Genomic DNA, 23,582 nt, shown 5'->3' on the forward strand with positions numbered 1-23,582 from the left:
GTACCTTTATAGTCAGGTAGTCGTTCTTTATTTATCAGATCTTTCATTTTTGTTTTGTTCACTTTCTGAACACATTCTGTCAATTCTCTTGCAACCTATTTGCCACTGTGAAAACAACAACAGTGTAGGTGACAACGCCTAAAAGAAGAATTCCATAGATAAAGATGTGTAGCCTGCCCCTGCTGGCAGGCATTTTGATTTTCAAATTTGCTCTAATATCAAACTTGAAGGGATAATTGATACTAAAGGCATGTGTGAAAAGTTGAAGAAAATCTTATCTTTCCTTTCTCCAAAATCCAAGATGGCAACTGGTGGCCATGTTGATTTTTCGGTCTTGTTTACTGGTATGTGTAGAAAATTTCATAAAAACCAAAGCTTTCCTTCAAGCATTATCGTACGGGATCCATTTTGAGGACTGCTTCCACCAATGGAGTATTGTTATAAAGCTGGTACCTACATCAGCTTAGCACACACTTGACACTAATGCAAAACATAAAAGTTTCAGGTAGAGAGTCCCAGCACCTTGTGTTGAATCTCCAACAAAAAAGAGTTCCAATTTGTTTGGCATTCTTCTGATACAGAGTTGCTTGCCCACTTACAAGAGCAAATATTTTTATATGAAAGGCAGAATTTTATTGTGATATTCTTATTCAGAAAATCATTTCTGCTCACATAATAATTTGATTCCCGGGCCTCTTGATTATATAGAAGAGTTTATGTCTGTGTTAATGGTCTAGTTATTTAGTATGTTAATACATTTCTGCATCATTGCTGGAAATAATTTCAAAATGTTATAATTCCTTAATAGTCTTGAAACCTTTAATTGTCTTCATGAGCATGGAGAAAAAACCCATAAAATGATCTTGAAAATAGTTTTTCAATGCCTGTGTAGTGAAATAGTGGTGGGACTCTCTATTTGACTCTCACTCAGTAAATAAACAACAAGAAAAGTTGTGTTACAACAATTTAATGACCAGGATATCTTGCAATAAAAACAGGTACAACACACAGCAATATGTTGATCCATAAAAATAGTTATCTAACAGCCACAGACATGATGATGACCTACAGAGAGACGGTGGTACAAGGGTAAGGCAGAATAGCTTTGTGTCATCATACTAACATAACCGTCCCAAAGGGTCTGTGCAGTATCTAAGGCATCGGACACAACACAGTGTGTGAATAAGTCGTTGATTAACTCACACTAACAAATGGTCAGGGGAAGTGCTACCCTTTCAAATAATCTTTTACAAAAAATGATATACAAACCATGTGATCCAGCATATGTAATTATACATATTTAAACATTTGATTTCTTTTTATCCCAGAATACAAATTAAAGTGACATTTTATATAATGTATATATAGCCTTAATAAACCGGTAGATTATGCTAATTTGTTATCTATATATAGAACATCCTTTCAATCACATATTACACCACTATAGACACACAATGTCAAACGAGAAGCAGTTCAGTCAGCATTTAGTCATAGTGTTGCACGAAAATAGTCTCATTGTTAAAAAACCAAAACCTGGATACAAATTTAATGACCTACAGCATGATAACCAACATGAAAAACTCTTTCAAAATTAACATTTGAAATAATTCCATTTCAAATTTTTACAATAAAACTTAACAATTAATTTTAACTCTGACCATCTAAACAAAAACATTAATTTTGAAAAAACAAAGACAACTTTCATTGTTATGGTAAAGGCAAACACAGTATTCAACTTTAGCCTGAATATAAAAATATCATTGCTATGGTATAAAATGATCAAGACCTAATGAAAATCATCTAACAAGTACTAGACTGCTCTGTAACAAATAACAAACCTGACATATTTATTATCAATATAACACTGCCCAGTGAAATCTGTAAAATCAAACACTCTTGATAAGTAAAACGAGCAATCAACATCAACTATGTGGTATACAGCTTCACCAAATCTATCTGTATGTCAGTGTGACGGACCAAACTTACTCGGTTAAGGATATATGTCACCTTACTTTCATAACTCCTTCCAAAAGAGTTACAATAAGGAAACTTTATGAAACTTAATTTGAAATTGATAAACTGACCTGACAGGTATGCAAGACTTTATGAGCAGCTAGTAATACTCCTTATTGGAGTCTGGTAATTCTGAATAAAATTTAATAACGCATATTAGTTTGTAATTCTGAATAGCATTTGCTATTTAAACTTTTTATGGAAAAAAGTACCAAAAGCAGGTATAGATTGTTTGTGTAGCAGCATATATCCTTATTGTAAAAACACAAGACAAAGAAACTTATGTTGGAAAATGTTTGTTTGACCATTGGATGGTACAATTACAGAGTGTTTTACAATCATCCAATCCTTGGACAGTTGAATTAAAACTTTATAAAATCTTAAAACTTTCTAATAATTAAAGCAACCTTAGTTTGTTTAGCATTGGAGTATGGCACGCATAGAGTAACTACAAGTAGATTATCTCCCCTTGGCTAACATCAATAGTTATCTCCCCTCGGCTAACATCACTAGTTATCTCCCCTCGGCTAACATCACTAGTTATCTCCCCTCGGCTAACATCACTAGTTAATGTTTAACATTCTCAATCTGAACTTCATAAATCAGATCATTATGACGTTTATAAGCTTGAAATACCAATCTTAATTTCATTTATTTATGTCATTTGATTCCAATGAAAAGGCATGACTAATTAACAGCTTATTAATATTTCATTGTAATGTTTTTGATAAACTCGTTTTTCCATCTGAAAGTGAGTCCTAGCTAACAACAACTTAGTACTAAAAAACCACAAAACTAACAAATACTTTATAGCAAAATAATATGTAAAAATGAGGAAAAACAAACATAAGTCCAGCTTATGTCACACATTACACATACATGTATAGTCAATATTTGAATGTTATATCGTCAACGTAGTATTTAGTTTACGTATCTCTCTAAGGTAGCTCAGTGATCTATACATGTGTGATACAGGAGGTGCTCCTGTCAATACTTAAGTCACTCTCTAAGGTAGACAACTCCTCTGTGATCTATACACCTGTGGTATAAGAGGTGCTCTGTACCCGTCAATGTTTAGGTAACTAAGGTAGATAACTCCTCTGTGATATACACCTGTGGTATTGGAAGTGCTCTGTACCCGTCAATGTTTAGGGAATTAAGGTAGACAACTCCTCTGTGATCTATACACATGTTGAATAAGAGGTGCTCTGTGCCCGTCAATGTGTAGGTAATTAAGGTAGACAACTCCTCAGCGATATATACATGTGTGATACAGGAGGTGCTCCTGTCAATAGTTAAGTCACTCTCTATGGTAGTTAAATCCTCTGTGGTCTATACACCTGTGGTATAAGAGGTGCTCAGTACCCGTCAATGTTTAGGTAACTGAGGTAGACAACTCCTCTGTGATATACCCCTGTGGTATTGGAGGTGCTCTGTACCCGTTAATGTTTAGGTAACTAAGGTAGACAACTCCTGTGTGATATACACCTGTGGTATTGAAAGTGCTCTGTACCCGCCAATGTTTAGGTAACTAAGGTAGACAACTCCTCAGTGATATATACATGTGTGATACAGGAGGTGCTCCTGTCAATACTTAAGTCACTCTCTATGGTAGTTAAATCCTCTGTGATCTATACACATGTTGAATAAGAGGTGCTCTGTGCCCGTCAATGTTTAGGTAATTCAGGTAGACAACTCCTCAGTGATATATACATGTGTGATACGGGAGGTGCTCCTGTCAATAGTTAAGTCACTCTCTATGGTAGTTAAATCCTCTGTGATCTATACACCTGTCGTATAAGAGGTGCTCTGTACCCGTCAATGTCTAGGTAACTAAGGTAGACAACTCCTCTGTGATATACACTGTGGTATAGGAGGTGCTCTTTACTCGTCAATGTGAAGATATTAACTCTCCAAAGTAGATGACTATACACATTTGGTACAAGGGTGCTCCCTTTAATGTGATCACATGAAAAAAAGTCTTCCAACTTTTTAAGAATAATAAAACAATATGTGCAGAACAAATTAATTCCTGCATGAAATGAATCAACATACAATAAATTAAGTATCAAGCACAAATATATTACAACTTGCAAGAGTAAAATATGTCACTGTATCACCTTAATCCCAAACTCTCATGTTACAGATGATGTACAATCAACAACACTCTCAGGATATAGCTTTCTATAGCATTGTTGTGATGGGGATGATCTAGTTTTATGTACCCCTGTAGTCAAAGGTTACGGCAGCCATTCAATCGTTTGTACACTGGTTTATTAACAGACACGGACATGACACGGCACTACGATATGTAGGATAAATGCATATGGTATGCGGGGCACTGTAGACGATATTCAAGGTAATCGTACCATTTAAAGGGTACTGCTACGATATGCGGGATACTGGTACGATATGCGAGATACTGCAAACAATATTAAAGATACTGGGGCCATTCACAGAGTGTTGGTACAATACGCTGGGTACTGATACAACATTTGGGGTACTGATTTGATATGCAAAGTACTGACACAGTATGCAAAGTACTGGGACAGTATTCAGAGTACTGGTACTATTGACAGAGTAAGGGCGTCACTGTTACCTGAAGAACCATAAAGGCTCACTGGTTCATTGATAGAAAAGTTTTGAAAGTTATGATTAAAGTAACAACTCGTGTACATTGTTGTATAGCCTGTACTGCCATTCCAACAAGTTATACACCAACAACAGGTTACCAGTGATTCTATGACATTTTCCACTTACACCACTGTCATCATGCATGACTATACATTCCGCTGAACCTGTTTATCCTGGAGGTCTAACCTCACGTTACAGACTACACCATGTTGGGAGGACGTCGATCAGAGTTTCCCACAATGTTACAAACACAGATATCTGACACTCATAACTACTGTCCCAGAATGACACATTTCAAAACTTTGATTAAACATTTCTGTAAAATAATAGCTATTTGCTTTTATATTTACTTTTTCAAAAATATGCAGTGGAAGCTTGTGGGAAAATAACTTAACAATAGCAGTAAAACGGTGATTGACAATTTACAATAACAATTTAATGTGTCCCTGTTGACCTTGAAATGTTAAATACAAGATAACCTTGGCCTTTCACTTTTTTGAAATAATATTTTTCCTATCAATAGTTCATTTGTGAGATTATTTCCTACATAGAGTATATTTCCATTTTGAATTACAAAATTACATATTCTGATGCATGCCAGCTCAGTGGCGAGTTTGGACACTGAAGGGTAAGGCATTCCAGGCGAGTGAGGGATTCAAGTTAGACTATTGGCTAGTGAGGGTATGAACGGTGAGTGGTCAAGGTCAGACTACAGGATAATGTATATGGAAGTATTTTGGGAAAACAAAGGTGACCTCGTGAAGATTTCACAGGACTGTGACAACACTGGGTAAATAGGGGTACACAAGACTAAGTGGTATGAGCTGTGTGATAGGAATGCTTCTGTCTAATAAGATATTAATGTTCAAGGATCTTTCACAATTTACACATTTGGCACAAAGCATTATTTTCTGCATTTGTTTTGAGAAAACATCATGATCTGGTCTATGATAGAAGTATGGCGATGATGTGAACTCTAGTTTACATACAGACACATGTGAGATGACTCGCCAATCAACACTCCACAGGTATGCTTACAATAGTTATCAGTGTGTACATAAAAATAATGACTTCTTTTTAAATATAAAGAGACTTTGATTACGAGTGTCGGCCATGACACCTGAGGTTGTACCGTACTGATATATTTGGCCCCTACTGATCACTGCAGAATAGGTCCCCAACACTCAACTTCAGGTTCTTTATATCATAAACGAAGATACTCAACAAGCAAAATACTTTTAATCTTCTAAATATTTATCCTTAAATTTTGATTCTTATTTAAAATGGGACTGAAATTGTATAATTTTGATTTTAAAAGATGGATCATTCAAAGATTTCATATGACCTTAACCTTGAAGGAAGATAATGAGAGTTTTGAATTCAGCATGACCTTGAAGAAAGGTAATTTTAAACCCATTATGAAATTAATATGACCCTGACCTTGAAGTATGGCTATTATAAATACCAATTCAGTACAAAATTTTCATCAATGTACACCAACATGATATAAAAAAACCAGTTTACACATTGGCCTCCTTTGTGTACGTATTTTTATGGCTATAAGGCTGATACTCCAGGGGGCTCAGGACGCCCTGGAAATTCAAAGTTGTAATGCCTACGTCCCAAGGTCAAGGGGTATCGGTTTCCATGGAGACCTGACCTATTGATATGTTGACATTATCTGCTTCTGGTGGGTGTATTATAATTTAACAAATTTAGTAGCACTTCAGTTTTTGGGCAGGCACTTGTGAGAAACATTTTGATCCTGCAATATAAAAGTGTATTACAATGACATATGTACAGGCTAATGTTTTGATAAGGGTCGTAACAGATGTGGCGTGCAATGCTAATAGACCACATCTCTGTCGAAGCACCACATCACAGACACCATAAGACAGACCAGGCACCACAACACACAACAGCGCAAACAAAAAACTACTGGACTATCATAATTACCCTTGATATTATATACCCAGCCAATTTATAGATTAAAATATCATTGTCTGTGAAAGTATACTGGTCAGCCATACTTTTCCTGCAGAATTCACCTCAAAAGCAATCTAATAAAACTTAAACATGGTCTAAGCCATCAGAATAAAAAAAAAATGTTGACTCTGGACTAATAAAATACTTCAAAATGAGCACAGATTTTCTGAATTTGGGTTAACCCTCAAGAAGATGAAAAACCATCAATTAATTATGATTTACATTGTGAAGAGCAACAAATTAATAAAGATTTATACAAAGTGAAACTGGTAAAGCCAACCATTAGTTAACCAAGGGTGTATAGAATTGTTGATAGAATGACATTCCCAATAAAATAACAAACTAATCAACTAGGTATATATACCTTGATTAATGCAGGTAAATAATGTAGCTTTATTAACACGGTGTGACTGAGGAGATGTCTGAGGATCCCTCTACAGCTGAAATGTGTAAGGTATTGACTCGTGACACGATACCCATACAACACCTTCCCGATACCACTGACAACACTGTGCAGGGGGTCACAACAGGGATGACTGTCATCACAGAATTTATAAAACACCTCTCACAGGATTGTCTCATTGAAATCTTTCAATTTCCATACAAAAATAGGCAACAAAACAATTTCATACATTGGATAACATTTGATTAATGCAGATTTCCATTTTTGGCAGCATGCATGTTCAAATAGCACTTTATTCTGGGAAATCTCTGTTTATTGTATAGAAGCACTATTACAACGTCTGAGACCTATCCATTGTATTTACATAGAACTTGTTATCACTGGGGTAGCTGCCAACCAGTGCATCTACAGCTCACCACCAAATTATACCAGACCTGCATCTCATACATTAGTCATTTCAGGGGTACACATGGTATCCTGCACATCTGGTAAAATCTTTCCACATTAAAATAAATATTTTCATTAATATTTTAACAACATTATTGTCGGAAAATTTTGAAGGAACATTATTCAACCGTACATTATGGGATAGATTTTCAGGCATAGAGAGTGACTACACAAGTCATCAACACAAATACCTACAACACATAGAGTTATCTCCCTTCACTAACATTACATATACAACCGTTACAGTGGTTATGACAATAGAACCATGTTGGTCCATTCATATTTCATGACTGTATAGATATGGCATCATCTTTAATTGTAATTTTTTACAAAATGAATTATAAAGTTGATCTAGATACCAAAACTGATGACTGGTGATGGGTGACAGTGAAGGGAACATTGTCGACAAACATGGTCACTATGTACAATGGAATACACCAGGATGAAGGCACATGCACTTAAAAATGTAACCATGGTAACACAAAAAATATATGTAGCAAAGGGGTCCAAATCTCTTTCTTCCACATGGTAAAGGCCAAGGTCTATTCAAGGTCAGGACAAGGTCAAGTATCCAGGTATGTTTTCTGGGTTTTACCCAGCAATATTTCTATATTATATACTTCTATATACATGACATGCCCTGCTGACCTCAGAGTCTGGTGAACTCGCACTTTTTAAACCTCAGGAGATCCAGCAACCTTGGCACCAGATGTCACTCTCACATACAAGTTTATTTATATATCTATATATATTACAGATGAGAGACATTTTGTGACCCCTATATTTGACACAGGGTCTCAGGTTGTCCATCCATGGTCTACACGAGTACGCTTTAATAAAGGTCCATCATATTCCAGTGGCTGTGAGTTTGTGTTAGGGGATGAATTGTTACTATGCGTGTGATTCATGTGTACAGGTGATAGATGGCCTTGACCTGATGACGGAGGCCGCAGTGAATGGAGATTAGATGGTGTCGTCGAATCGCGTGGTGGCGATATAGGCTCACTCTTTATGTGCATCGGCATGTTGTGATTGATTGTGTTGATTGCCAGAGGAGATAGGTGCCCGCCGCCAGGGTTGTTCGACCTGTAGAAACAAGATGGCTACTGTTTTATACATTACTAAAAAACTCTTTTCTCTATTTTTATAAGCACAAACTTTGAGTGTTCTATACTGTAAGAGTCAATCTTTTATTTTCAAGTATCTACATAAACTCTAGCAATAGTTTTCTAAGCATCAGAAAGCCATGAATATGAGAGTGTTGCATCAACACCTACCCAGGCGGTACTTGTAGGCCCCCAGGAGGGATCCCTGAACACAGTGACCCCTGTCCACTCCAATGTAGATGTGAATAATTGGACATTGGAACACTCATGTCGGAATTGTTTACAGGATAATCGTCTGGAAAAACAAATAACAATTTCAATTATTAAACATATATGTAGAAGAATTTTAAAACATTACAACAGATATATTTTGAGAATCTGTACATTGTACGAACTTTGATATACATAGAAGCAAACTCTATTTAGGATTATATGGACAACAGGGACAGACAAACCACAATGAAATAAGACATCTATGTAATGTTTTGTAGGTACAACTTCAATTCCAGCTAATAAAGAGGGAAGACCATATCTTTAGACTTCATTCTCAGCTAATGAGAAACAGTGTAACAGGATTTCTGATTATACCCTCAGCCAATGAGGATTGTTCTAACAGGACTTAATTAAGACTTGATTATCAATAAAAACCAAGGTGAGCGAATACCCCAAGCATTTCAAAGAGGTCAAATCAGCATGGCCACCAAAATCTAAGCTGGTGTAGAGCTCGGTAGGATGTAAATGTAATAATAACAGATATGGCAATAAGCACTGCGTATTGGGCTTACTTGAGTGGTAGGTGGTAGGAAGAGGGGACGGATAGTTAGAACCTTGAATACTGGGTGTCGTCAGGGATACGGCAGGCGTGTGCATGGGGGCGTTCGTAGGTCTGGCTTGTGGCTGTAAAAAAAGACAACAAGGAAAACAATATTATAACTTATCAAACACAAAAAGAGCAGAATACATTATCAATTAATCCACACACAATTTTCTGCATTTAAGTATTAAATCAATATTTCAAGACTGAACACAAACATGATTTGATTGTCTTCATCCAATGTTACAAATTGCTTGTGTTTATTTCGTGGACTAAACAGATACAGACGTATACGTGGTATCAAATCTATTACACACCTCCAACTGTTCTATGTTCTCTATCCTACCCCTTTGGGCATGAAAGAGTATTTTTCCATCAAAGAGAAAAATGTCATACAAAATTTTAAATCAATCGTACGTCTTGACGGTTCTGTACGAGATGAAATAATTTTTTGACAAATACATAATACAAAGTATAAATCTACAGGTGATTTCTGTTGAATTTTGTTGTCTGTATTTAGACCAGGTGTACAGACAAATGTACTGCTTGTCTAGTGAGTTAAGTTATATATCTTATAGCATTCCGTGGGAGGATCAGTTAAAATACACAGGAAAATTGAGGTTATGGTATGAGAACATCACCCTAAATAGATATGATATATTGTATGTTATGGAGAACTTCCTGGTAGACAACAAGAAGAGACAACTCTAGCTTACGTCTGGGCTCATCATGTCATTTCTGTTGCTGTGCATCATGGGTCGTACGCTGTGTGGACCCCTCGAAGGTGGGGATTGTCGAGACATGCCTTTGTTTCCCATTGCCCCAGGGGAGGGGCACGGAGAACTGTGATGATGGTAGCCATTAGCGGGGGAGTTCACAGACATATCCACCATGCCTCCTGTCAAGTAGTAAGAAAAAAAATCATTTTATTCCATGCATTTCAAACGGGAAAAAAGAATTCAAAATTTTATTCCAGTACAATGGTTTTTTAGAAACAAATGGTACACATCTGGGATATGCTATCTCACTTGTGAAGTGTCTCTGTACCTCACTTTCATTTAATAATAAATCTGAAGGTAATCAATTAGAAGAAATATCATGACATGCACTATAATCAAAGACTTTGTTGATTGAAATTGTCTTTTTAGTCTGAGTGATTAGTCTGAAAAGCTTCTATGAAAACCCACAGAATGGAATGATGGAAATTCTTAGAAAGGCAGAGTAAGGCATACTAACCTGTAGAGTTGGGTCTGGGGCTGCCACTGGGATGGACCACAGGTGGGTGGAGCAGGTTAGGGTTTCCGTTGGGGTTGGGAGACATCCCGTGCCCCTGAGGGATGGGCGACTGACTCATGTAGGTGGGGTTGTGTAAAGGCATCCCTGATGTGACACCAGGAGGCATGCCTGGGTTAGGGTACGGTGACATTCCGTGCTGTAAAATAAGTGATATAAAATTAGATACGGGGTAAGGTTTTGTTAATGTAACAGGAGAAAGAGAAAATGTTACAGCCAGACCAGGGTTCGAACCGGGACCCTCCAAACTCTAGACGGACACTCTACCGATTGAGCTACCTGGTCACCGACGATCGACCTTGTCAAGTTTCGCTACATTAATATGTTAGATATTAACAAAAAATACTACATTATTCAAGTAATTTGTCTGGACCCTGACAATTTGAGAAGTATCTTAATTGGCAATGGCATGTCCAATTCTTCAATAAATGATATTTTTAAGAGTTTAATATATGGTATACTAGAATTCGAGAGTGACACTGTTAAGAGTTCTAGCCCCCCTCCACTTGTTCTACAACTGTGTCCCCTTCACTCTAGTGACCTGACCCTAGAACATGTTTTTGAGCAGTAAATGCCAGGTGTGTGCATACAAGTGTGGTGGGCTGCTACCCAGCCTGTAACAGTGTTTACTGAACACTAATACTATACAAAAACATGACAGGATCAAATTCTCTGGCCCCTCATGGTCCCTGGTAAATAACTTGTCCCCTTCACTCTGTCACAGGTAAACACTAGGAACACCTCGGAGCCAATATTTACCGAGAGTGTGTACAAAACTCTCCTGGAACCACTGTTCCTTTTCTTGGGCTAACAACCACTTCATCAACCTTCCTTGACACTCAACACCTACACAATCTGTGTGTCCAACCACAGACTAGACCACCCCCAAAAAACGCTCTAACAAATATTTACTTTTATCACTACACACAACATTTACCGGAATTCGTACAGTCATTTTGTTCCTTGGCCTATTAACCTGATATCTTACCCTTAATCATACATTACACAATAAAACGGTCAGTTCATCATCATCCTTGTTTAGTTTCAAATCTATCATATGTTTCAAGCATTCTGGCCAAGAGAATTTGTCTACAAAGCTATCACCTTAAACATAAGATATTACAACTGTCACTAACGTTAATTGAACTCATTTCATTTCCAAACTGACAGGATTGATAGTAGTTTGCTATAACTAGACTTTTACATATTGGTGAATGTTTAAGGTTGTATGTACCCTCATTGAGTTCTGATGCATGACTCTCTGGTATTCCTCATTCATGCGACTGTATTTCTCCTCAGGGGTCAGCGGATGGCTGTAGGGGTCAGTTTCGGGGTCGGGGCTGTCACATCCTTTGTGGTCCTTTTTGTTTAATGACTGCAACATACAAGTATTAAGTGTCTGTGAGAATTAGCATTATTGATCATTGCCAAGATAAACATGAAAATCGTTGTCATCGAAGATCATGTTGCAGTACTTGCATCCTTGTTTAATAAATATCAAATTATCTAAATTATCAAATGCAATGGTCAGTAATGAGTCCAACTCTCAATGTATCTTAATGTAGTATATTTTCATTTGGTGTGGCAATTAATAGCCTTCTATATCCATTCTATGTGGAGGTTCAGTTATGGGAGTATAACTGCAGCTCCTATTTGCAGTGTATGAATACATAGCCCCAGATCTACAGGGGGCCGCTATGATTGTGTGACTATGCATTTGGAAAATAGTTTTTTGAAAAAACATTATTCAAAGCGTTCCTCATGCACTTTAATCAATGCTATTTAATATGATAATTCTATTTATTTCAAGAAATATTTATTTTCCTTAAATTAAAAAGAAATGAGTCAGATATGGTATCTTTGTGTCATATTTTGATTTTGTGCATGAAACAGCATGTGACGTACGGTGCTCCTCAGTTACTGTCCCAGTTATTTTGGTAGAGAAAAGCATAAATCCTGTTTGTATTTTTCATAGTAAAAACAAAAATATAAGCAATAAACTGCTTAGATGTTGCAGACCTTCTGGCATAACTGCAACATGTGTCGCAGACAAACTGAATGGTGCACGACTGCACACCATTCTGTTTGTCACATGTTGCAGTTATACTTGTAGGTATGCAATATCTATGCAGTTATTGCTACAATAATAGTCAATGATCTACACCTACGGACCCCACCTACATATTTAAATTAACAATTCTGAAATTACAACATGATTTTAAGGGCCAACACCATAATGAAAACGAATGGCGATTATGAGCTATCATCCAACTCCGTGTCATGTATGACCATGCATGAGCCTCTATTACCAACCACACACTAAATCCTAAGGATTTATGGACAGGTGTGACCTGGAGCACTCCTCCTTAAATATGACAAGGTAATGTTCCGCTTTCATTACTTAATCACCACTAATTTTTGTCCATTTGTATTCACTAATTACCGCCTAATGTGTCAGGTAAATATATCCATCACCGTGACCCACCGTCTAATGAGTGTACACCTCCGTTCTAATTGTCACACGCGTTAATGTGACTTACGAGTGTTGATCATATGCATATTAACGCCATAAATTTAATCTTTATGTCCTCTATGTAAAAAAAACAACAAAATGTCTGGTACACCAAGAACGATGGCGAAATATGAGACCTGCATACAAATGTGATGATGGTGTGTAATCATCAGTTGATACGTTTTAGGTTTAACAGGGCAGCATTACAAGCTCATGAATTACCCACAAAATCAAGTTTATATATGGTTGAATAGCATTCCGGTTACAGCAGGTAAACAACACATTATGTATCAAATGTATCTTTTATTGATGTTTGACAAAAATAAATTTGTTGATCGTCATTGAGTTCAGTGTACCAAGGGAGATAATCTCTTGTGTCCAATAAGGCGGTCTGCCAAAATCCTCAATCTATTCTTTAAAAAAAACCTTAAAATTGCTTACACTTATGTATTTTGCGCACCCCCCACTTTAGGTATTAAATTTCTCAAAATAAGTGTGCAGATTACACGAGTTTTTATGGTACTTATTCCATGAAGCCTATGTTATTCAAGGTGGCAGGAGAAGCTGATCAAATTTCATTCATAGCTCTAGGAGTGCAATTTTTTCTGGTAATGCTTACATGTACAGAGGGACTAGTAGACGAAGAGGAAATAGGAATATGTGTTGATAACCATTCATTTCAGAGTTTTGAAAATGGCAAAGTCACGTAAAATGTATGTTCACAAAACAATGCCTAAAAATAGCAGTATGTTAATTGGTGTGACATTCTAGCTTGGTTTGAGCTAACATTGAGGTAATGGTATATAACCACTTAGTAACAACTTCATTAGGAATGAGCATAAATTGAATTCTGCACAAAATAAATCATTTACAGCAAATACAAACAAAATAATTAAAATGGTGAAGTTATTCAGACGGGAAAAAACTCTGATTGAAACCAGGATGGATAGTATTTCCACTAAAAAAATACTGCAGTCTTTTAGGAATTGTTGAAACCCTAATTACAACCGACATGTTGCAACAGTTCTGTCAATAAGTGTTCATACCACAGTATGCCATAAATATGTTGTCAATTGTTAACAAATATACCTCATTCAATTTGAATATGTTTTGCAAAATTTAACAGGCTTTAGACGGGAAACAAAACTACAAGTCTGAAGTGTGACAATTCTCATGGACTTGTGCCATGAAATTGATAAATAGATTTCTGTCATGGCTTACAAAGCATTGCCTAATTTTCATCATTAAGTCATTCAGAAGCCAGCCAGGTGGAATCACCCAGCACCAAAGCTTGCACAATACTGAAGTTAATGCAGAAATACATTAGCAGGGAGACAGGTTCTGAGCGGCGATAGATCACAGCAGCACAGGGCAACAGCCACATAGTCGCCCGAGAACGCCCAGTCAAAGGTCACATTAATTAGCACCACCTATGTCCCCATCCAGGGGACATAACTCACAATGACAAGTCTTTAGGATTGGACTTGTGCGTGGCAATATGTTATCCGTCAGAATGCCTTCCTGGGGAGGGATAATTTCAGGATGGTGCGAAGATAATGTTTTTGTGAGTTAAAGCTACAAACTTAATTGGTGTGGTGATGAAGGAATTAGGCATTGTAATTTCTACCGGTGTTTCTGCCCAAGTACACACTTCTACCTTTTAGTAAAAACAATGGAAATTGCATTAAGACTAATTCAACAAATACACACATGGATAAATTCCATGGAGGTAAAATAGCTTACATTTTAACTTAACTGCAGGGTATCTATCACTTGTAATTAAGCAGGCTTTTATCTACGAATTTTTGCTTTTTCTAAACAACAAAAGGATTTTCTCATTTAGACTGTCCTTGCCAAACTGGCTGATTGGTTAGAGTAGAGGTTTTACCACTCCAGACTAGAAGCTTTCGTTGTGGTAATTAACATTTAGTAAGAGGAAGTTTGTTGACCTGGGGAGGGTCAGTCCAATCACAGCCTAGGACAAAAGCCATCTGATGTCCTTGAGGATAAAAGCAAACTGATTACTTCAAGGTTTCATCGGGCAATAAGTAGCAAGCGTTGTAAAGTTTGAGATTTGAGTAATCTTTATTTCTGTCATGATTTCATAACTTCAGAAAGGTCATATTAATTAAGTGATCTGGCTAAGGAAACTCCAATAAAACCAATCTGACACAACTCTGCTGTTCAGTGACAATCCGACAATAACTTCAGATCATGAATGGCGAGGTATAAGATAAATCTGTGTTCAGTCACCTGATGTTTTGTGTCACATGCTGTCTTGCATCTCACCCAATAGCATCAAATTGATCCTGGTGTCTACAAATCTCTATAGCAGAAAAAAACTATTTAGCTTGTTGATATGGATAAGGGTTATCCCAGTGTGGATTCATATAAGTCAGGTATAAGAGGAACCTCTATGGAACTTTTTATTTCAAGAACCCCTTTATAAAGACACGCATTTGAAGAACATCTAAATAAACACTTTGTACATAAAGACATCTTTATTTCAAGAAAACCTCTGTATACAGACATATGTATCTAAAGAACCTCTAGATAAAGACCTCTGTATTTCAAGAACCTCTATATAAAGACCTCTATTTAAAGAACTCCTTTATAAAGAGCTCTTTATTTATTTCAGAAACCTCTAGAGACCTCTATATCTGTATAGTGTTAGTGAACCCCTAGCTACAGGGATGGTGTAATGACCATTAATTGATTGAGTCTAAACAGTCAATCTAAGTGAAAATAGTGACAATCAGTTCATCAAGGAGACAAGCACACCTGCCAGTAGGATACAGGTAAGCAAGGGAGATACACAGGACAGGTGATAATGGGCAGGTACATATGGACTGATGGCTATTTGGCATGAAACTCCTGGTACAAAACATGTATGTAATGATGCAACAAAAACAAACACACACATGCACTAGATAGTCCATCTCCCACAAATGTTTGAGTCACAGGGAAGCTATTTTAGACATCCCAAACTCTTGGGTGTATAAATAGCTGAAGCTAAGAACTCTAGTGCCTGTTTTAGGTCTCAGAGTATGCCCCATCTTGGCAACTATCTCTGTATACTGGGATCTGCTTGTAGCTGGTAATGTTGTGGTAAACTTATATATAGCTACTCATCCAGGCTATATTAAGATGTCAGTTATTTCTGTCGTCCCAGTTTCCAAATTTTCTTTATTGCAGATTGAGTAAATCATTCTGTCATAATGGGTAGGATTGTATACAAACACTAGGCAGGTTTGTACTGGATCGCCTTGTCATAAAACGCTTCATTGTTTTATACCAGTGTTTAACCAGGTGAGTCGATATACGTTGTATAATGTTCCCCTGGCATTTAACAAATACATCACACAATACTCCCACAACTCAAACAATGATGACATTGTGGAGAAGGTAGAGTGTTTAAAAACAACCAATACCGTTCCAAATATATAACGTAATAAATCTACAACGTTTATCCAATTTACATTTTTGCTACCTTAACTGTCCATGTTGGGAATACATTACAAAATGGTCAACACAAGACTATTTGTTCTTTGAAAATCATATTTCATAGAAAACAATTTTGTTCAAGGATCTTAAATAAATCATTTAAAAGTAATTATGTTTGTTGTGTATAGAGTGTAGTAAATCTAGGAGGAGAAGCATATTGAGGACCTTTTTGACAAAATAAATCTTAAAAATTATCATATCCCACTCCTATTAAAAACATCCTCCTGAGAGGTACGTTGATGACGAGGCACACAACAAGAGGACCTCAGGGGGATCCTTCACAGGCTTGTCTGGAGAATGACGAGGCAGACAACAAGAGAACCTCAGGGGGATCCTTCTTCGAAGCCCGGTAGTTTATCAATAAGGATATTTACACAGAACACTTTAACAGACTATAAACATTTTGTGTTACCCTTCAAGAATTTCTATTCATATCTTAACAAATGAGATTCCAAGTACGTCGTCATTGATTGAGATTTTAAACGTGGTATTTGTGTTTCTGAAAATATTAACAAAAACTTGTTATGGAGCTTATTACAAAGAGTTAGAGTAGCCTGTCTCTGACCTCATCAGTGGTGTGTTTGGAGAGACGCATGACTATGGTGGAGATACAGAGTACACTGGCCACTCCAGTTCAATATTACTGCCACCTGATTGTGGCCCACACAGCCCAATCCAGGTGAGGGAGGGTCCTGTTTTTACATAGTTCCCAGGCTGGGATGTTCTCTCACCTCACCTGGTACAGATAGCACAGTGACTCATGCAATACCACTAATGTTCTAAATCCAGGTTTTTAAGATTTTTTTATACAAGTCAAATATTTACATTCTTCTTTATACATATCTGTTTGCAATGAAGCAGAGAATTTTCATCAAACTACATTGTGCAATTTTTTTTACATTTTTCCAGTGTTTTTTTTTTTTTTTTTTTTTTTTTTTAGATACTTGAACTATAAACATTCAAACTGATTATGATGTAAGTTATGTGTTGCCCATCGGATTAGGGTCCATTTGAACGCTATATGATACATGCATGCAGCTGTGTCTAGACCTATTGATGTTTTTACGTCACAAATACTATAATATAGTCACATATAAGTCTACAATAATGCTTATGGCTGATTTCAGCAAACATTTCAAACATTTTTGAAAAGACTTCCTTTCCCATTTATTAGGAACATTACAACAGCTCTTTAGAGCTGGCAGGGAAAGATATTAGCTGGTCTAGCTGTAAGTATAGAAGGATTGGGGAGAGGTTATCAAGACTAGTTGGCATTGCTTGATTTTGACTATTCAGACAGACTTTAAATAAACAAGTCTGTTATCTAGCAGCAATTACCAGTGCTATTAAAGAGTGATAGAAAAGGCCTATATTTAATAGGTAGTATTACAGAAAGGCAGAATTGTTTAAGATTATTACGGTAGCTCTATAAAAGGACTGATGTTACAATAGGGGGTATAATGAAAGTTAAGATTTAAAGGTACCTGTTTGGGTTCCAGTTGGGCCCAAGATTTAAAGGTGCCTGTTTGGGTTCCATTTGGGCCAAAGATTTAAAGGTACCTGTTTGGGTTCCAGTTGGGCCCAAGATCTTAAGGTACCTGTTTTGGTTCCAGTTCCAAATATGATTTAAAGGTGCCTGTTTGGGGTCCAGTTGGGCCAAAGATTTAAAGGTACCTGTTTGGGTTCCAGTTGGGGCCAAGATTTTAAGGTACCTGTTTTGGTCCCAGTTGGGCCCAATATTTAAAGGTGCCTGTTTGGGTTCCAGTTGGGCAAAATGTTTAAAGGTACCTGTTTGGGTTCCATTTGGGACAAAGATTTAAAGGTATCTGTTTGGGTTCCAGTTCGGCCCAAGATCTTAAGGTACCTGTTTTGGTTCCAGTTCCAAATATGATTTAAAGGTGCCTGTTTGGGTTCCAGTTGGGCCCAAGATTTAAAGGTACCTGTTTGGGTTCCAGTTGGGCCAAAGATTTAAAGGTACCTGTTTTGGTTCCAGTTGGGCCAAAGATTTAAAGGTGCCTGTTTGGGTTCCAGTTGGGCCGAAGATTTAAAGGTACCTGTTTGGGTTCCAGTTGGGCCCAAGATTTAAAGGTACCTGTTTGGGTTCCAGTTGGGCCCAAGATTTAAAGGTACCTGTTTGGGTTCCAGTTGGGCCCAAGATTTAAAGGTGCCTGTTTGGGTTCCAGTTGGGCCTGAAGATTTAAGAATGCATGTTTGGGTTAGAGTGGAGGATGCATATTGGGTTTACAAAGGGGCTCTAGATTTAGGATGCATGTTTGGGTTACTGCATTGGGCTAAAGACTTAGGGTGCATGCTTAGGTTATAGTTGGGCTCTAGATTCAATGGTGCATGTTTGGTTTACTGTAGGGCTACAAATTTAAGAGGAACATTCGGAACTTTATTACAGTAGTGCTATATTGTACAATTAAGATGTTTGTGTATTATATAATCATAAAGCAGAGCTGAAGTTTGGGAGTATTACGGTAGCACTGTAAAGCAGAGCTGAAGTTTGGGAGAATTACGGTAGCACTGTAAAGCAGAGCTGAAGTTTGGGAGTATTACTGTAGCACTGTAAAGCAGAGTTGAAGTTTGGGAGTATTACGGTAGCACTGAAGTTTTTGAGTATTACGGTAGAACTGTAAAGCAGAGCTGAAGTTTGGGAGTATTATGGTAGCACTGTAAAGCAGAGCTGAAGTTTGGGAGTATTACGGTAGCACTGTAAAGCAGAGCTGAAGTTTGGGAGTATTACGGTAGCACTGTAAAGCAGAGTTGAAGTTTGGGAGTATTACGGTAGCGCTGAAGTTTGGGAGTATTACGGTAGCACTGTAAAGCAGACTGATGTCTGTCTATCTTTTGAAGACATTACGGTAGTTGTATACAGCTGGTAGTCTGAGGTGGTTTGACTGGTCTGAGGGTTGGCAGCTCGCCTAGTTGACATGCCTTACTGATTTGTGGTGGATTTTGTTCCCCTGCCTATAAAACAACAAGATGCCTTCTGTTTTCTATAGAGTTCCTAAGTAAAATATGTGCCTTCAATTAATCATACACTCCAGATATCACCATAGCTGAGGTTCACAAAACTTTACATTTATGTAATGCTTACATCTATACACAACCCTCCCCACTTCCTCCTCCTCCTCTCCCTCCCAGCCTCCTCTCCCTCCCAGCTTCCTCCTCCTCTAGACACTAGACATTCAAACACTAGACCATTTAGCCAGAGATGCAAGCACTATCAATTATGCAATATCCAATAGACCATGTTTCATAAAACTCCAATGAAAATTGATGACTGTGCCTTCAAGCTGTAGTAGAACAATATATTTATTTCCATTTCCTGCTCCAGTCTACACTGTACTATAACCATGTAATTTAATTGACAACTTTTAATATAGAACATCATAAATTTTCACTGACAGAGCTAGTAGCTTTATCTGAAGTGTATTCACACCTCTATAACTGTCTCTACAAGCCACCATTTCTAGTCTGTCTCTGATAGTCTGTCTCAGTGACTGGCTCTATGGGGCTAATGGGAACAGTATCTTTGCCAGATACAGCTAAACATGCATTCTTCCAGTTAGAATATTTCCTAGGTAATATTGTACAGAAGAAAGTATCTGCTTCAGACATCTCCAGTTTGAACTGTTTGTCACATCTTTACACAGAATTACCAATTATCAGCACAGGTCAGCTTCTGGATTGGTTTGTAACCATGAAGACAGGATGTTGTTCACTCTCTTCTTAGAACTCCATCTAGGCAAAATCAGTATCACACAACAGAACAATAAACCATGTAAACAGGATAGCGTATGTAACACCCTCATGTTTTGTATCCTCTCAGCACAAGCCTGTTGTGCCAGTCTCTTTTAGTATTTGTTTGTCCACAGGTACTAGCCTTGTGTGTCAAAACATCTATAATATAATCAAGATTATATTATAGGTGTTTTGACAGACGAGGCTATTACCTGTGGTTTGTCAGGATCCAGTATTTTATTTGGAGTCTCAGACTTGTATTACACAATTTCATCTAAAATATCACCCCTTCAGCAATGTTTAAACCAACAAACTAATGTAAAATATATATTGATCAACCCTTAGGTGAAATATTTATTGATCCAGTCCTTGGTAATGCTTTTATTGGTCTAGGTCACATATATCTACTCCAATACTTTGGTGTGGACACCTACGTAGAATGGAGATTTCATCATCTAGAGCTATTTTCATTTCCTCATCTTGCAGTAGGAACTCCTTTACCTTCAAAATATTGAGTCAGTTTAAATATATAGGAATCTGGACATACCACAAACATCAGAAAAAAACAAGATTTGAAATACCTAAATGAGTTTAGTGGGCCAGGAGATAAGCCCTGATAGGAGCTAGGGGTCAGATCCAGGAGGATGAGTAGGCACCAAAGTGGGCAGGAGATAGGCAGAACATTGGATAATTACTGGCTACATGTGTGCTTAATATTACAGCCAGTTCTGTACCCCCTAAAATTGATTTGTCAGATAGCCCTTGTGTCAATTAGGATGCCTTAATGAGTATAGATGGCATTTCCCAACGCATCATCTAATGCAATAGTTTTTTGCTTGGAACCGTAGTCTGCCACTCCTAGATAATTCATCATCAACTAGCCGGCTTCTGCTCTCACTTGTAGGTTTATAAAATTTATTTTTTATGGACATTATGGATGTTGTATACCTGTTGTTATTTATCTGTGCATTTACTATTTAGATGGTTTGTTCCTGAGGTTGGATCAACAAGTGGTCCACTGAACTAAGACGCAGTTGACCAAAACAATAACCAAACATGGAGGGCCCTGAACAGGAATTCCAACAATGTGCCATCAGTACTAGTGATTCCTGATCACTAAATACATGTGCATGTAGTTAATTTCAAGAATTAAACTAATGTTCACAGTAACTGTTAACTGTAAGCCCTGATCCTGGACACAATTAAACGATCAGCCCTGATCATGGACACAACTAAAACAATGAGCCCTGATCCTGGATACAATTAAACCATCAGCCCTTATCCTGGACACAATTAAAACAATGAGCCCTGATCATGGACACAATTAAAACAATGAGCCCTGATCATGGACACAATTAAAACAATAAACCTTGAGTATGGACACAATTGAAGTAAGCCCTGATCAAAGTTACTAATCACAGTCACAGTAATATAGGATATGACCACAGTCCTGATCAGGAATTTCTCTCTTGTTACAGCCTAATAAAGAATGCCTTAATCCTGTACATCTATGTGATTCACAAGTTTTTATCTGCGAATGTCACAGGTGTCTCTTCCTAATTAGCTTACCATAGTGCTCACAATCTGCATGAAACAGTGTAACAAATCTCTCCCAGAGGGACAGCCCTTCATCTGTATATTGGAGACTAGCCCCTCAGGGAGATTCTTACTCAGTGGGTGACAGACTAGCTGTCAGAAAGGACCTTGCTCTGTATATGGCAGACCTTTGGCTGGGGAAAACTGTTTATTATCAAAATTATTTACTTCATACTTCCAAAACCACAAAATTAACTGACATTTTTTGTTTGTATAAATAGATGAAAACATGTTGTTCCTGGCTTCATATACAGCCATTCTTTGTTGTTGGGTTGATAAATTGTATACATTGCCACACTTCTTGTAGTTGGCTTTGTGTACTGTATCACTTCCTGTTGTTGACTTTGTGTACTGTATCACTTCCTGTAGTTGGCTTTGTGTACTGTATCACTTCCTGTAGTTGGCTTTGAGGACTGTAAGGCTTCCTGTAGTTGGCTTTGTGTACTGTAAAGCTTCCTGTAGTTGGCTTTGTGTACTGCAACGCTTCCTGTAGTTGGCTTTGTGTACTGTATCACTTCCTGTAGTTGGCTTTGTGTACTGTAACACATCCTGTAGTTGGCTTTGAGTACTGTATCACTACCTGTAGTTGGCTTTGTGTACTGTAACACTTCCTGTAGTTGGCTTTGTGTACTGTAACACTTCCTGTAGTTGACTTTGTGTACTGTATCACTTCCTGTAGTTGGCTTTGTGTACTGTAACACATCCTGTAGATGGCTTTGTGTACTGTATCACTACCTGTAGTTGGCTTTGTGTACTGTAACACTTTCTGTAGTTGGTTTTGTGTACTGTAACACTTCCTGTAGTTGACTTTGTGTACTGTATCACTTCCTGTAGGTGGCTTTGTGTACTGGGTCACTTCCTGTAGTTGGCTTTGTGTACTGTAACACATCCTGTAGATGGCTTTGTGTACTGTATCACTACCTGTAGTTGGCTTTGTGTACTGTAACACTTCCTGTAGTTGGCTTTGTGTACTGTATCACTTCCTGTAGTTGGCCTTGTGTACTGTATCACTTCCTGTAGTTGACTTTGTGTACTGTATCACTTCTTGTAGTTGGCTTTGTGTACTGTAACAAATCCTGTAGTTGGCTTTGTGTACTGTATCACTACCTGTAGTTGGCTTTGTGTACTGTAACACTTCCTGTAGTTGGCTTTGTGTTCTGTAACACTTCCTGTAGTTGACTTTGTGAACTGTAACACTTCCTGTAGTTGGCTTTGTGTACTGTAACACTTCCTGTTGATGGATTTGTTCACAGTTATACTTCCTGTTGTTGGCTATGAATACTTCACTGCCTGTTAGTTTTTAATTTGTTTACACTTCCTGTTTGGTTTGGTATTTAAGCAGGAATGGATTTCATTTGGCATTCATAGGCAATGTGAAGGTCTGTATTCTCCTCATTCTCAACTGTTTGAGGGAGTTGCTGATTCTCAACAGTCTTCCACTGTTGAAGGAAACACTTTTATTCTACATACCTTCACTGTTAGATAGAAGCTGATTAACTGTTTAAAGTGTTAAATGGAGGTTCTGAC

The 23,582-nt window shown here is 37.5% G+C and overlaps 1 protein-coding gene across 4 annotated transcripts in view; it reads right to left on the minus strand.

The window, feature by feature from the left end:
• Positions 1 to 951: 951 nt before the first annotated feature.
• The window catches only part of LOC110453735 (myocyte-specific enhancer factor 2C-like), a 124,437-nt gene continuing 101,806 nt past the window's right edge, over positions 952 to 23,582 (minus strand). For all 4 annotated transcript variants that reach the window (XM_021502862.1, XM_021502871.1, XM_021502853.1 and 1 more), the window contains 6 exons: positions 11,931 to 12,071; positions 10,640 to 10,835; positions 10,120 to 10,301; positions 9,375 to 9,486; positions 8,761 to 8,884; positions 952 to 8,569 (listed from right to left, as the gene is read on the minus strand). In XM_021502862.1, coding sequence (XP_021358537.1) covers positions 8,281 to 8,569; positions 8,761 to 8,884; positions 9,375 to 9,486; positions 10,120 to 10,301; positions 10,640 to 10,835; positions 11,931 to 12,071 — 1,044 coding nt within the window. In that variant the 3' untranslated portion in view covers positions 952 to 8,280. The remainder of the gene's footprint in view (positions 8,570 to 8,760; positions 8,885 to 9,374; positions 9,487 to 10,119; positions 10,302 to 10,639; positions 10,836 to 11,930; positions 12,072 to 23,582) is intronic.

The sequence above is a fragment of the Mizuhopecten yessoensis genome, unplaced genomic scaffold, assembly GCF_002113885.1.
Source record: "Mizuhopecten yessoensis strain PY_sf001 unplaced genomic scaffold, ASM211388v2 scaffold893, whole genome shotgun sequence".
In the NCBI taxonomy this organism is placed as follows: Eukaryota; Metazoa; Mollusca; class Bivalvia; order Pectinida; family Pectinidae; genus Mizuhopecten; species Mizuhopecten yessoensis.